Below are 16,464 nucleotides of genomic sequence, written 5' to 3'. Positions count from 1 at the left end.
AAATGGTTAAGCCTCGACTGCCAAAGTTAACGAAGGCTTGCATTTCTCCGCCACTACCGCCCCAAAAAACTGAGATTGGCAGACATTTTATATCTCTGCAAGCTCACCACGACGAGAAAGTCTCTAAAAACTGCTCTCCCGACTCTAAGTCACTAAGTGCTACTTTAAATATTCATAAATCCAAGAGAGGCAGAGCAAAGCCTGACCCCATGCCACAGCTGGAAGAGCCCCCGCGTAGGACTTTAAAGATTCCTGCTTCCAAAGTTCTCTCCGTCATGTCGAAGACCAAGGAATTTATTCGGGAGAAGGAGCCCCCTATCCTTCAACCAGAGACCGAGATCGTGCCCAGTAAATCGTTTGAGGACTCTCTCCCGGGGAAGCGCCGGCGGGGCAGGCCCAAAAAGCAGCTGATGCCGGCGGCCAAAGCCGTGGCGTCGTCCGCCTTGCTTGCCGCGCCGTTGGGCGTCCCTCAGAGTTTGGAGGCCGAGGCCGAGGCCGCTCAGCTCAGGGGCCTCGACCTGAGCGAGGCGAAGGGCAAGCCAGTGGAGCACGGGCTGAAAGCGAGCCCTGACGAGGACTTTGAGCTGGGGAGCGAAAGCGACTCGAAATCCGCCAAGAAGGGGAAGAGGCAATTGATGAAAACACTTCTGGACAAGAAATTTATCAAGAAGATCAACAAGATGAAAACCTTGAAGAGGAAGAAGCTTCTGAACCAGATTCTCCTGAGTGCGAGTGGGTCTAGTAATAAAGGGAAAGTGCAATCGAAACTCAGCAATACCGTCTCCACTCTCACCGCCACCTTTGGCTCCAAGTTGGGCCAGCAGATTAACGTTAGTAAAAAAGGAACTATTTACATCGGCAAGAAAAGGGGCCGCAAGCCCAAAATCTCATTAGACGGCCCGTATCTAAGTAGCACACTTTCTATTGATAACAAGATATCATCGCCAACATCCACCACAACACTAGGGCAAGTGCTGCCAAACTTTGCACAGTCGTCAACTGCGAATGTCCCCGACATCCTGCCTTCACCCACTTATTCCCAGTCGTCGGGTGTGAGCGGGAGCCAAAGCCCTGTCAGCAGCGATGCTGGGTTTATCGAGCCGACCCCGGTGCCAAACCTGCAAGGGAGCAAAGGCTGCGTGGTGCAGACGCTGGCGATGCGCAAGGCCTCCAAAGGGCGCCGAAAGCTGTCGCCCCCGACGCTGCTGCCCAACTCCCCGTCTCACCTGTGCGAGCTGACGTCGCTGAAGGAGGCCACCCCGTCGCCCATCAGCGAGTCGCACAGCGAGGAGACCATCCCGAGCGACAGCGGCATCGGGACGGACAACAACAGCACGTCGGACAGGGCGGAGAAGTTCTGCGGCCCCCGGAAGCGGAGGTACTCCTTTGACCACGTCTCCGTCATGCCGCCCGAGAGTGCGGCGGTCCTGACCGGGCTGAAAGAGAAACACAAACACAAGTGCAAACGCAGGACGCACGATTATCTCAGCTACGACAAGCTGAAGCGGCAGAAGAGGAAACGGAAAAAGAAATATCTGCAGCTGAGGAGTAAGCAAGACCCCAACTTTCTCGCTGAACTGGAGGAGCTCATAACCAGATGGAGCGAGCTGAGGATAACTCACAGAAGTCACCACTATATTCCCAGAGACATCCTCCCTTCCATCTTTCGGATCAACTTTGGCAGCTTCTACACCCATCCACCTTTCCCCTTCGACCCCATGCACTATGTCCGGAAGCCTGAACTGAAGAAGAAGAGGGGGCGGCCTCCGAAAATGCGAGACGCAATGGCTGAAGTCCCGTTCGTCCACAGCCTGGGGTTCCCCCTGGCCAATGGCGGCTTCTTTCCCTCGTACAGTATGCCTTACTCTCCGACTCCGGTGTCAGCGGGCCCCCTGGGGTTGGGTTACTACGCTCGGTATCCCCCAACACTATATCCGCCGCCCCCTCCTCCTCCCCCCTCCCTGAGCAGTACGATGCCCCCTCCCTCCTACATGCACACCGGCCACCTGCTTCTGAACCCCAACAAGTACCACAAGAAGAAACACAGACTCCTGAGACCTGAGGCCTTCCTGGCTGGCAGTCGGACCTCTCTCCTGTCCATGGGCACTTACGCCAGCATCCCAGCGGAAATGGCTTACAGCTGGATGCATGAGCACAAGCATAAGCATCGACACAAGCACCGGGAACATCGTTCCTCTGAGCAGACCGCGCCGTCTGTGGATGCTTTAACGGTTAATCCCTCGTTGTTGCGGCGGTATACGTACGGGAAGGATGCTATGTCAGAAAGACACAAGCACAAGGACAAACACAGGTGCCATATGCCCTACACCCACTTGCCGTCAACGAAAGGGTTGCTCAGCAGAGGGGATCAGTGGGCTCGAAGGGACTCGACGGAGCATGGCTCCATTTCTGTAGGGCTGCAGACCCCTCTGCAAATTGACTGCACGGACGGGGCAGTGGGCTCGTGCTCAGAGCGATACATGCCCAGCTCCGAGTCGGGCATCAGTGAAGAACACACCAATCTGTTTACAAGTGCAATAGGAAGCTACAAGCCGAGCAAACTCTCGAATGGTATGGGGCGCAAGAAACAGTCCGACAGTCCTGAGCTTCCCTCCTTGCAGGACAGCGTGCCGAACCGATTGATAAGGAGGGACAGGCCGCCTTCCAGTGAAAGAACTTCTCAGACACCATCAGGTAGGAATACGTGGAGAAAATCCTGGGCGGGAGGAAATGGCTTTTACTTGGAGGTGTTTTAATATTAAAATACCTGTGTATGTACTAGCTACCTTGATTTGTGTGTGTGTCTGCGATTACATGTTGTTCATACCCCTGACAGGTGACCTCCAAAGCTGGCGCTGGACCCAGTCAAATCCTTGATACTGCCGTGGTGCAGTTCTGGTGGGTTTTGATATCGGCACAGTGCAGTTCTGGTGTGACGCACAGATATATTGTCCCCGTTTGGGTCCACCTTCCTTCAGTTGCAGGCATGATGTTGTGGAGCAGAATTTGTTGAAGGAAGATGAAAGCAAAATACTGTGGAGGCTGGAATCTGAAACAGGAAGTGCTGGAAAATCTCAGCAGGTCTGACAGCATCTGTGGAGAGAGAATAGAGCCAACGTTTTGAGTCTGGGTGACCCCTTCACCAGACAAAGGGTCATCTAGACTCAAAACGAAGGCTCTGTTCTCTTTCTGCAGATGCTGTCAAAGCTGCTGAGATTGTCCAGCATTTTCTGTTTTTGTTCCTGAAGAACTGATGATGTGGTTAATATTGATGCACGGCCATTCCTTTTAGAATTCTACTTCATGAAAGAAGTGTTTGGTATTTGATAATATTGTGCCATCTCAAAGATTCTGTGCAAATCCTGTTACATATGAAATGTTCTTGTTGTTTAAAAACTACTTACTGTCTCTGCTGACCCTGCGCGATTTTGTTTCTTAAACACCAAAATTCAAGGGTAGTAACGCCAGAGAGGAGGAGATGGCCTAGTGGTATTATCGCCAGACTATTAATCCAGAAACTCGGCTAATGTTCTGGGGGACCCGGGTTCGAATCTCGCCACGGCAGATGGTGGAATTTGAATTCAATAAAAAAATATCTGGAATTAAGAATCTACTGATGACCCATTGTCGGAAAAACCCATCTGGTTCCCTTCAGGGAAGGAAATCTGCCGTCCTTACCCCAGTCTGGCCTACATGTGACTCCAGAGCCACAGCAATGTGGTTGACCCAACTGACCTTGGGCAACTAGGGATGGGCAATAAATGCTGGCCCAGCCAGCGACTCCCATGTCCCACGAATGAATTTAAAAAAAGAAATCGGGATTGCAGATTGATTGGAATGCTTTAAGAAATCCCTCATCCTTGTGTGAAGGCCCTTTGCTCCCAGGTGTGACGAGCCTTATGATTTTTGCAATGTTTTTAATATAATTCCAAAATGTGCATTGTGCATCTTGGGTGGCAGCTTGGAACAGACACTGATCTGAATGCGCTGGCTTGCCTCCCCGTATAACAGGGGATGCTGCAGTCGTGGATGCTGCAGTCAATCCTGACCACCTTATTTCAGAAAGGATGTAACTGCCTTGAAGTGGGTGCAGTATCGAAACACTAGAATGATGGTTTGGATGAAAGGGTTAAATTATGAGGGTGGATTGCGCAAGATTGGTTTGTATTGCTTTGAGTTTAGAAAGTTGAGGCCTGGTCATCGTCGTCCAGCGCGGAAAAGGCCCTTCGGCCCATCGAGTCTGTACTGACATTAACCACGAAAGGCGCGCTAATCCCATTGCCAGCATTTGTCCCGTATCCTTGAATGTTATGATATTTCAGATGCTCATCCAAATATTTTTTAAAAGGTTGTAAGGTTTCCGGCCTCCGCTTCCTTCCCAGGCAGCGCATTCCAGATTCCCACCACCCTCTGAGTGAAAAAGCTCTTTTCTCAAATCCTCTGCCCTCCTGGGGCTCGCTTGCCTTGTGTAAGCTCCGATTAGAGCACTTGTTTCTCATGTCAGGCATGTGGATGGTGTGGCCCTGCCCAGCAGAGCTGATGGAGTATGGTCGATGCTGGCCTGAGCAAGGTTGCTGGGGATCTTTGCCTTACGGATATTTAGTACAAGACCATAAGAAATAGGAACAGGAGTAGGCCATTCAGCCCCTCGAGCCTGCTCTGCCATTCTATAGGATCGTGGCTGACCCAATATTCCTCACGTCCACTTTCCTGCCCTTTCCCCGTAACTCTTGATTCCCTTACTGATCAGAAATCTATCTATCTCAGCCCTAAACGTACACAAGGACTCTGCCCCCCACAGCTCTCTGTGGCAAGGAGTTACAAACACTCTCAACCCTCTTGAGACAAGGAATTCTTTCTCATGGTTAGCCTTGCTGCCTCACAGCGTCAGGGACCTGGGTTCGATTCCAGCCTTTAGAGACTGTGTGGAATTTGCACGTTCTTCCCGCCTCTACATGGGTTTAACCCGGGTGCTCCAGTTTCCTCCTCCAGTCCCATGATGTGCAGGTTAGGTGGTTGGCCATGTTAAATTGCCCCATAGTATCCAAAGATGTGTAGGTTAGGTGGATTAATGGGGTGGGCCTGAGTAAGATGCTCTGTTGGAGAGACGCTGCAGACTCGATGGACCAAATGGCCTCCTGCACTCTAAGGATTCTTTGATCTGTCTTAAATTGGCGCCCCTTTATTCTGAGACTATGGCCTTTGGTCCGAGACTCTCGCATGAGGGGAAATATCTTCTCAGCATTTACCCTGTAAAGCCCCTTAAGAATCTTATATATTTCAATGAGATCACCTCTCATCCAATGAGTTGGGTCCCAACCTGTTTAACCTTTGCTCCGAAGACAATCTTTCCATACCAGGGATCATCTGAGTGAACCTTCTCTGAACTGCCTCCAATTAATTAATATCTTTCCTTAAAGAAGGGCACCCAAACTGCTTAGTGCTCCAGATGTGAGCTCACCAGTACCTTGTACAGTTGCAGCAAGACGTCCCTATTCCTGACCCCCTTGAAATAAGGGTCAAAGTTGCATTAGCCTTCCTGATGACCTGCTGTGCCTCTGCTCGCTTTGTGTTTCGTGCCCGAGTACCCCCAAGTCCCTTTGCGTTTGAGCTTTCTGCAGTTTTTTTCTGTTTCTAATCTGTTCTTTTCTCCCTTCCAGAACGAGCAAAATTTTCCCACACAGCACACCATTTGTCAAATTTTTGCCTAACAATATCTCTTTGTATCCCCCTCGCAACTTGCCTTTCCACCTATTTTTGTGCCCTTTGTAAATTTGGCCACAGTACATTCGCTCCCTTCCTCCAAGTCATTAATATACATTGTAAACAGTTGCGGTCCCAGCACTGATCCATGTGGAGCCCCACTGGTTACAGGTCGCCAACCTAAAAAAATAACTCCTTATCCCCACTCACTACTTCCTCTTGATGCTGTCAGTGAAGGGGTTGATGACAGCTGTTTTTTCACATTCGTGGGACATGGGCGTCACTGGCTGGGCCAGCATTTATTGCCCATCTCTAGTTGCCCCTGAGAAGGTGGTGGTGAGCTGTCGCCTTGAAATGTAGCGATTGGTACAACTGAGTGGCTTGCTGGGCCATTTCAGAGGGGTTGGTGAGAGTCACCCACATTGCTGTGGCTCTGGAGTCACATGTAGGCCAGACCGGGGTAAGGACGGCAGATTTCCTTCCCTAGAGGGAACCAGATGGGTTTTTCCAACAATGGGTCATCAGTCGATTCTTAATTCCAGATATTTTTTTACTGAATTCAAATTCCACCATCTGCCGTGGTGGGATTCGAACCCGGGTCCCCCAGAACATTAGCTGAGTTTCTGGATGAATAGTCTGGCGATAATACCACTGGGCCATCGCCTTCCCCTTGGGTGCTCAGCCTGTAAGTGTGCACAGACACAAGCATCATGTGTACTGTAGCTGAATGGTGGGGCATGCACGGAGTGCTGGTTGGCTCTCTCCTGTTTCTGTGTTGTTTTGTTAGTTCAGTATAATTGGATAATACCCATTTGTTTTCATTCCTTTTCCAAAATTAATTCTGTTGTGAATTGAGTCAGAGTATGTTGCTATGTTTCCTCAGTTTTTCCCAGCACCCTATGGTGACACAGTTTGCCTTATCAGTGTCCTGATTGGCCTTGTCACCTTTACCTTAACTAAAGGATCAGCAAGAAGTGAATCGTGCCTGGATGTGCGATTCTTCACGGATTTTGATTTATGTCGTTAGTAATGTGGCCATCGGACATTACGGTTTGTAAGATATTCTATGTACGCCCCAAAGTCATTTAGAATTGCTTAATTGATATCAGAGGTTGCCAAGGATTATAGAATCATAGAATTCATACAGTTCAAAGGAAGGCCATTCAGCCCATCAAGTCTGCACTGACTCTCCAAAAAACCATCTTACCCTGGCTCCCCATAACCCCGTACATTTACTATGACCGATCCATCTAACTTGCATATCTTTGAATATTAAGGGACAATTTAGCATGGCCAATCCACCCAACCTGCATCTCTTTGAATACTAAGGGGCAATTTAGCATGGCCAATCCACCTAACCTACACATCTCAACCTCAGGGTAGCATGGTGGCACAATGGTTCGCACTGCTGCCTCATAGTGCCAGGGACCCAGGTTCAATTCCGGTCACTGTCTGTGTGGAGTTTACACACTCTCCCCACGTCTGCTGGGTTTCATCCAGATGCTCCGGTTTCCTCCCACAGTCCAAAGATGTGCAGGTTACGTTGATTGGCCATGCTAAATTGACCTTAGTGTCAGGGGATTCGCAGGGTAAATATCTGGTGTTACAGGAATAGACTGGGTGGGATTGTGGTTGGCGCAGACTTGATGGGCCAAATGGCCTCCTTCTGCACTGTAGTGATTCAATGATCTTTGAACACCTAAGGGGTAATTTACCATGACTAATCCACCTAACCTACACATCTTGGGCCACTAAGGGGCAATTTAGCACGGTCAATCAACCTAACCCGCGCATCTTTGGACTGTGGGAGGAAACCGGAGCACCCGGAGGAAACCCACGCAGACACGGGGAGAATGTGCAGACTCCGCACAGACAGTCACCTGAGGCCAGAATCGAACCCAGGTCCCTGGCAGTTTGAGGCAGCAGTGCTACCTGCTGTGTCGCCCTATTGTGTTAATTTGTATTAAAGTTGTACAGTCCCATAGGTTTTTTTTATTGAATGCATTCCCCATCTTTACAACCAATTGTTATGTTCTTGAATGAACTTGAATGACATTTGAGACGATAGGGAGGAGATTGCTGTACATAGTAAGATAATTTCCAAAAATGTTTCCAAGCAATCAGTGTAGTGGGGAAGGGCACAGTTCATGCATGGCATCATTTCAAAGCAGAGTAGTGTGTTGTCTCAAGTCAAATCGAATGCTTCTGTGGCATCATATAAACAGAGTAGGAATGTTTTGATGCAGCCGTACTGTTTGTGATGTGTGAGATTAGCGCTGTGCTAATTCTGGAGCAAGATGATTAGAGGAGGTGCTACAAAGAGCTTCGGCACTTGGGATTTTCTTCTCCAGTGCCTCTCACGCTGAGATCTCATTGAGGGAATACTGCCTGACTCACCAATCGGAGAGAGGAAGACAAGGTTCAACCCATGCTGACTTGGATTATGGGTGACTTAGATCACAGAGGCAGTAAGTGATGTGAGTCACTTGTCTCTAGTGGGGAAATAAGACACTGCTTCCACCATAACATTGGAATTTATCTGCTGTGCAATCTGAAGAGAATTTTTGTTAAACCTTGTGAGACCATAAGACATAGGAGCAGAATGAGGCCACTCGGCCCATCGAGTCTGCTCCGCCATTCAATCATGGCTGATATTTTTCTCATCCCCATTCTCCTGCCTTTTCCCCATAACCCCTGATCCCCTTATTAATCAAGAACCTATCTATCTCTGTCTTAAAGACACTCAATGACCTGGCCTCCACAGCCTTCTGCGGCAAAGAGTTCCACAGATTCACCACTTTCTGGCTGAAGAAATTCCTCCTCAACTCTGTTTTAAAGGATCGTCCCTTTAGCCTGAGGTTGTGCCTCTGGTTCTAGTTTTTCCTACTCGTGGAAACATCCTCTCCACGTCCACTCTATCCAGGCCTCGGAGTATCCTGTAAGTTTCAATTAGATACCCCCTCATCCTTCCAAACTCCGAGTGCTGACGCATAAGATATAGGATCAGAATGAGGCCACTCGGCCCATCGAGTCTGCTGTGCCATTCAATCATGGCTGATATTTTTCTCATCCCCATTCTCCTGCCTTTTCCCCCATAACCGCTGATCCCCTTATTAATCAAGAAGCTATCTATCTCTGTCTTAAAGACACTCAATGACCCGGCCTTCACAGCCTTCTGCGGCAAAGAGTTCCACAGATTCACCACTCTCTCTGTAAGAAGCTTTCTGCACTTTGAACACCAGAGCGGGAGGGCGAACGGCAGAGCGCAGGGGAGCCTGTACCAATATGAATTCACAAAGCCCGCTGAAATCTTTGCTTATTTTTCCATTACTGACATCTTGTTTGGCAGATCACTGTTCTACTTCAGAACATAGAAAATAGGAGACAGAGTAGGCCATTTGGCCCTTCGAGCCTGCTGCACCATTCAACATGATCACGGCTGCTCCTCTCTCTCAACGCCATACTCCTGCCCTCTCCCCATTCTCCTTGACTCCTTTAGAGTTTAGAAATCTACCATTTCCTTCTTGAAAGCTTTTGGCATGCTGCCCTTCATCAGTCAGGGCACTGAGTATAGAAGTTGGGAAGTCATGTTGCAGTTGTACAGGACGTTGGTGAGGCCGCACCTGGAGTATTGTGTTCAGTTTTGGTCACCTTGCTATAGGAAAGGGGAGGCGATGGCCCAGTGGGATTATCACCAGACTATTAATCCAGAAACTCGGCTAATATTCTGGGGGACCCGGGTTCGAATCCTGTCACGACAGATGGTGGAATTTGAATTCAATAAAAAATATCTGGAATTAAGAATCTACTGATGACCCATTGTCGGAAAAACCCATCTGGTTCCCTTTAGGGAAGGAAATCTGCCGTCCTTACCCTGGTCTGGCCTACATGTGACTCCAGAGCCACAGCAATGTGGTTGACTCTCTGTTCTTTTAGTCCCCGGAAGGGTAGGGGGTTTTAGTTCAGTCGGGGCAGCATGGTCGGTGCAGGCTTGGAGGGCCGAAGGGCCTGTTCCTGTGCTGTAATTTTCTTTGTTCTTTGTTATTAAACTGGAGAGAGTGCAGAAGAGATTTACAAGGATGTTGCTAGGAATCGAGGAACTGATTTGATTTATTATTGTCACATGTATTGGGATACAGTGAAAAGTATTGTTTCTTGCGCGCTATACAGACAAAGCATACCGTTCATAGAGAAAGAAACGAGAGTGCAGAATGTAGTGTTACAGTCATAGCTAGAGTGTAAAAGAGTTAGAATGAAGTTTTAGAAGCATAAAACGAGTGTAAAAGATAGAATTAGAAGGTATGCTGGGCACAGCCTGCAAGAAGTTGCCCTGAGTTATAGGGAGAGACTTTCAGCCAGGACCTTTTTCTTTGGAGACTGAGGGCTGATCTTACAGAGGTGTATAAGATCATGAGAGGCATGGATAGGGTGAATGCACTCAGTCTTTTTCCCAGGGTTGGGGAATCGAGAACTAGAGGGCATAGGTTTAAGTTAAGAGGGGAAAGAATTAATGGGAACCTGAGCAGCAACGTTTTTACACAGAGTGTGGTACGTGTGTGGGATGAGCTGCTGGAGGAAGTGGTTGAGGCAGGGACATTGACAACACTTAAAAGGCATTTGGACAGATACATGGATAGGAAAGGTTGAGAGGGATATGGGCCAAATGCAGGCAAATGGGGTTAGCTGAGATGGGCATTTTGGTCAGCATGGACGAGTTTGGGCCAAAGGGCCAGTCTCCGTGCCGTAAATTCTATGAATATATTGTGGTTTGACCTCCAAATGGTAGAGAATTCCACAGGGCTCACCACCCTCCTCACCTCAGTCCTAAATGCCCTACGCTTCAATGAGATTCCTCTCATTCTCCTAAATTTAAGTGAATGCAAATCAAGCCAGCCCAATCTCTCTTCATACAGCAATCCTGCCAGCCCAGGAATCCGTCCAGTGAACCTTCGCTGCACTCCCTCTGCGGCAAGTACGTATTTCTTGGATAAAGAAACCAAAATTGCACATAGTACTCCAGGCGTGGTCTCACCAAGGTCCTGTACAGCTGCAATAAGACGCCCTTGCTCCTGTACTCCAGTCCTCTTGCAGCGAAGGCCAACATACTATTTGCCTCCCTGACTGATGCTGCACCACGTGCAAGCTTTCTACTTAGAGTTGTGAATGATGAGAATGTATGGTGCTGTTGTTGAGTTTTTGGTAGAGATGTGACCCCAGAAGTTCTGGATGTAGCAAAACTGATTGACCAAGACATCTGTAGGGTGGGGTCTGAGAGATTTGCAACTGGTTTGAGTAGGAATTTCTCGAAAGCACAGGCTGAAGGATATCAGAAGAAGGCAGGAAGCTTGGATGAATCCATCAGAGTGAGGACAGGCTTCTCAACTTTATCTTTTCCTGGTAAGAAATCTCACAACACCAGGTTAAAGTCCAACAAATTTATTTAGTAGCACGAGCTTTCGGAGCACTGCTCCTTCATCAGGTGAGTTGACTCACCTGATGTTACCTTGCTCACCCTACTCCCAACACTGGCATCTCCACATCATAACCTTTTCCTAGTCTTTAACTGTTAATGCTCAGAGTGATATGTGAAGCTTTTGAACCCCAATGTGTTGTACATATCAGATACTTGGTAGGTGTATAGATACAAGTTCAATTCCGGCCTCGGGTCACTGTGTGGAGTCTGCACGTTCTCTCTCTCTCTTCTCTCTTTCTCTCTCTTTCTTTCTCTCTCTCCTCTCTCTCTCTCTCTCTCTCTCTCTTCCCCCCCCCGTTTCCTCCAGGTGCCCCGGGGTTTCCTCCCACTCTCCAACAATGTGTGGGTCAGGGGGATTGGCCATGCTAAATTGCCCCGCAGTGTCAGGGGGATTAGCAGGGTAAATAGGTGGGGTTATGGGGATAGGGGTCGGTTGGGATTGTGGTTGGTGCAGATTCAATGGGCTGAATGGCTGCCTGTTGCACTGTAGGGATTCTGTGAAAGATTGTAATCTGAGCTTCACTTACTGAGGTCACTAGAACCTGCAAATTAAATTGCAGCCCTATATCTCTCCCTGCTAGTTTACAGAAACCACTGGGATGGGACAGAAATCGGCTGGAGATAATTTTGCTGTTAGTGTGTGCTGTAATGTGATTTCACTGGGCTTGGGGCTTTACAAATCACTGGAGTGATCCAGAAATCGGCTGGAGATAAGTTTGCTGTCACAATGTGCCACCGTGTGATTTTCACTGGGGGTTTGGGAATACGAGGCAGCGCTTGATATTTATCAAATGTCTCCATTCTCAAGGGGGAGGTTCATACAGGAAGATTCGGTGTGAAATTCAATGCGATATATTGTGAGAAAAGGGGCAGCTGAAACATTCTGCTTGTCTGCAGCGAGTGCCGCTGAGTAAATGTAGGATCCCTGGGGCTTTGTTTTGTGTCCGATAACCAGCCCATTGATGCTGCTGGGAATTGGTGCCTCGTACTGACCTGCAAACAGGTCTGGAGCTGGGTAATGGTTGAAGGGGTGTTGGGGAGGATGTTATATAGAGTCGTCGAATCATTCAGGGTGCACGGTGGCACAGTGGTTAGCACCTGCTGCCTCACAGTGCCAGGGAGCCGGGTTCGATTCCCGGCTTGGGTCACCGTCTGTGCGGAGCCTGCACGTTCTCCCCGTGTCTGCGTGGGTTTCCTCCGGGTGCTCCGGTTTCCTCCCACACTCCAAAGATGTGCAGGTTAGGTGGATTGGCCATGCTAAATTGCCCCTTAGTGTCAGTGGGGACTAGCTAAAGTAGATGCGTGGGGTTATGGGGATAGGGCCTGAATGGGATGTGGTCGGTGTGGACTCGATGGCCGAGTGTCCTCCTTCTACACTGTAGGATTCTATGATTAAAAGGAGGCCATTTGTCCCATCATGTCCATGCTACTGCTGAGTACTCCTGTGTGATGCTGTGTGAATTGATGTAGGAATTTGTTGTTTTGGCTGATTGCAATTCCATAACGAGGCCTTTTTTTAAAACGATGTTTCTAGCAAAGTCAGTGGAGTTTCTACGAGTCAGGTACTACTTTCCACAGCTTATGTTGCAAGAGTAAGAAGCCTCACAACACCAGGTTAAAGGCCATCAGGCTTATTTGGTAGCACGAGCTTTCGGAGCGCTGCTCCTTCATCAGATACCACAAACCGCCACTCGCCTGATGAAGGAGCAGCGCTCCGAAAACTCGTGATATCAAATAAACCTGTTGGACTTTACCCTGATGTTGTGAGACTTCTTACTGTGCCCCACCCCAGTCCAACGCCAGCATCTCCACATCATACATTGCAAGAGGAATTGAATCATTAACTTCTGGTCTTAATGGATTGGGTTTTCCGACTGGGGGCCTTTTAAAGGAGGAATTATATGTGCAATTTGTGAATGTGGGGAACGTTGTAGTCTCCTGTCGGCTCAGGATATTGGCTGCATTGCTGTAGAGACAAGGTTGTGACATGTAGCCTTTGAACAAGCAGGACGTGAGCTATTGAAATCCTAAATAAAACCAGCTGGACTGATCAGAAACATTGCAGTGAAGTCTTCCATTGGCACCAAGGTGCCACATCAATGTGGACTCGGGTCAGCACATGTCCATCAGCTTCCCCACGGCACCCGTTCACCACGCTGCAAGTCAGTCCTGATGTCCATATTCAATGTCAGGAAGCCATCCTCTGATATCAATATTTGAAGCAGAAACTACTTGTTGGACTGTCAGGTGCTGGAGATGAAGACTGTAAAGTCTAACCACTGTGCACTTGGAACTGCCCTAAACCTCGTGGAAATAATAAGTTTGGGTAAGAGTTGGTAACATAACAAAAGAAGGATGAGCTTGGTGCGTCCACATGTACAAGTCTGGACAATGTCTATCTGATTGACCCATATGCACGTTTGCTATTAGCCAGACTCTAGAGTGTTGATCATTTAAGTACCCGAAAAGTTTATTTATTAGCGTCACAAGTAAGGCTTACATTAACACTGCAATGAAGTTACTGTGAACATAGAACAGTACAGCACGGTACAGGCCTTTTCCAAACCTTTTCCGAAACCAAGATCAAGCTATCCTACTCCCTATCATTGTAGTGTGCTCCATGTGCCTATCCAGTAACCGCTTGAAAGTTCCTAAAGTGTCCGACTCCACTATCACAGCAGGCAGTCCATTCCACACCCCAACCAGTCTCTCTGAGTAAAGAACCTACCTCGTACATCCCTCCTATATCTCCCACCACAAACCTTATAGTTATGCCCCCTAGTGACAGCTACATCCACCCGAGGAAATAGTCTCTGAACGTCCATTCTATCCATCCCCCTCATCATCTTATAACCTCTATTAAGTCGCCTCTCAACCTCCTCCGCTCTAAAGAGAAAATCCCTAGCTCCCTCAACCTTTCCTCATAAGACCTACCCTCCAAACCAGGCAGCATCCTGGTAAATCTCCTTTGCACGCTTTCCAGCGCTTCCACACCCTTCTTAAAGTGAGGTGACCAGAACTGCACACAATATTCCAAGTGTGGTCTCACCAAGGTCCTGTACAGTTGCAGCATGACCCCACAGCTCTTAAACTCCAACCCCCTGTTAATAAAAGCTAACACACTATAGGCCGCCTTCACGGCTCTATCCACTTGAGTGGCAACCTTCAGAGATCTGTGGATATGGACCCCAAGATCTCTCTGTTCCTCCACATTCCTCAGAACCCTACCTTTGACCCTGTAATCCGCATTTAAATTTGTCCTACCAAAATGAATCACCTCACACTTATCAGGGTTAAACTCCATCTGCCATTTTTCAGCCCAGCTCTGCATCCTATCTATGTCTCTTTGCAGCCTATAACAGCCCTCCACCTCATCCACTACTTCACCAATCTTGGTCTCATCCGCAAATTTACTGATCCATCCTTCAGCCCCCTCCTCCAAGTCATTTATAAAAATCACAAATAGCAGGGGACCAAGCACTGATCCTTGTGGTACACCGCTGGTAACTTGTCACCAGTCTGAAAAGTTTCCATCCACCACCACCCTCTGTCTTCTATGAAATAGCCAGTTACTTACCCAATCGGCCAAATTTCCCTCTATCCCACACCTCCTTACTTTCTTCATGAGCCGACCATGGGGGACCTTGTCAAACACCTTACTAAAATCCATGTATATGACATCAACTGCTCTATCTTCATCGACACACTTAGTTACCTCCTCAAAAAATTCAATCAAATTTGTGAGGCAAGACTTCCCCTTCACGAATCCATGTTGACTATCCCGGATTAAGCTGCATCTTTCTAAATGGTCGTAAATCCTATCCCTCAGGACCTTTTCCATTAACTTACCGACCACCGAAGTAAGACTAACCGGCCTATAATTACCAGGGTCATTCCTATTCCCTTTCTTGAACAGAGGAACAACATTCGCCACTCTCCAATCCTCTGGCACTATCCCCGTAGACAGTGAGGACCCAAAGATCAAAGCCAAAGGCTCTGCAATCTCATCCCTTGCCTCCCAAAGAATCCTAGGATATATCTCATCTGGCCCAGGGGACTTATCGACCTTCAGGTTTTCCAAAATTGCTAATACATCTTCCCTCAGAACATCCACCTCCTCCAGCCTATCAGCCTGTATCACACTCTCATCCTCAGAAACATGGCTCCTCTCCTTGGTGAACACTGAAGAAAAGTATTCATTCATCGCCTCTCCTATCTCTTCTGACTCCATGCACAAGTTCCCACTACTTTCCTTGAACGACCCTAACCTCACCCTGGTCATTCTTTTATTTCTCACATAAGAGTAAAAAGCCTTGGGGTTTTCCTTGATCCGACCCGCCAAGGACTTCTCATGCCCCCTCCTAGCTCTCCTAAGCCCTTTTTTCAGCTCATTCCTTGCTAACTTGTAACCCTCAATGGACCCAACTGAACCTTGTTTTCTCATCCTTACATACGCTCCCTTCTTCCTCTTGACAAGACATTCAACCTCTTTTGTGAACCATGGTTCCCTCACTCGGCTATTTCCTCCCTGCCTGACAGGGACATACCTATCAAGGACACGCAGTATTTGTTCCTTGAACAAGCTCCACTTTTCATTTGTGCAAATCCCCTAGTCACCACACTCCGGTGCCTGTTCGGGTACACTGAGGGAGAATTTAGCACGGCCATTGCACCCTAACCGGCACGTCTTTCAGGCTGTGGAAGGAAACCGGAGCACCCGGAGGAAACCCACGCAGACACGGGGAGAACGTGCAGACTCCGCACAGACGGTGACCCAAGCCGGGAATTGAACCCGGGTCCCTGGCGCTGTGAGGCAGCAGTGCTAACTGCTGTGCCACCGTGCCGCCCACATTGCCATCACGACCTCAAAAATCCTTTAACTGGAAAGGATAAATATTAAATTGTTTCTAATCTCTTTTGCAATACTTCCTCTTCTGGTCTGGCCTTTGGAGATCTTCATTGGCATGTCATGGACATGTTCTTACTCGATTTGTAATGCAGTAGCACAGAGTAATTCTGCATACTTTGGCCATTGTGTCTGTACCACAGGTTCATACAGTAGTACAGCTAGTACAGTTAAGTTTCTGTTCGGTGGTGATCCCTGTGATGTTGATGGTAGTGATGATTTTTCATCAAATTTCTTATTCATTTGTGAGACATGGGAAGCATTTATTGCCCATCCCTAGTTGCTCGAGAGCTGTTGAGAATTAACCACATTGCTGTGGCTCTGGAGTCACATGTAGGCCAGACCGGGGTAAGGACGGCAGATTTCCTTCCCTAAAGGGAAC

General features: G+C 48.3%; 1 protein-coding gene across 1 annotated transcript in view; it reads left to right on the top strand.

Moving 5' to 3' along the window:
* Positions 1 to 56: 56 nt before the first annotated feature.
* The window catches only part of LOC144489014 (histone-lysine N-methyltransferase ASH1L-like), a gene marked incomplete at its 3' end in the record, with an annotated part of 61,317 nt that continues 44,909 nt past the window's right edge, over positions 57 to 16,464 (top strand). The window contains exon 1 of the mRNA XM_078206962.1: positions 57 to 2,694. Coding sequence (XP_078063088.1) covers positions 210 to 2,694 — 2,485 coding nt within the window. The remainder of the gene's footprint in view (positions 2,695 to 16,464) is intronic.

This window comes from Mustelus asterias, unplaced genomic scaffold (genome assembly GCF_964213995.1).
Source record: "Mustelus asterias unplaced genomic scaffold, sMusAst1.hap1.1 HAP1_SCAFFOLD_1922, whole genome shotgun sequence".
NCBI classification, from domain to species: Eukaryota; Metazoa; Chordata; class Chondrichthyes; order Carcharhiniformes; family Triakidae; genus Mustelus; species Mustelus asterias.
Note: the sequence above shows the minus strand (reverse complement) of the source record. Positions and strands in the feature narration are given on the sequence as shown.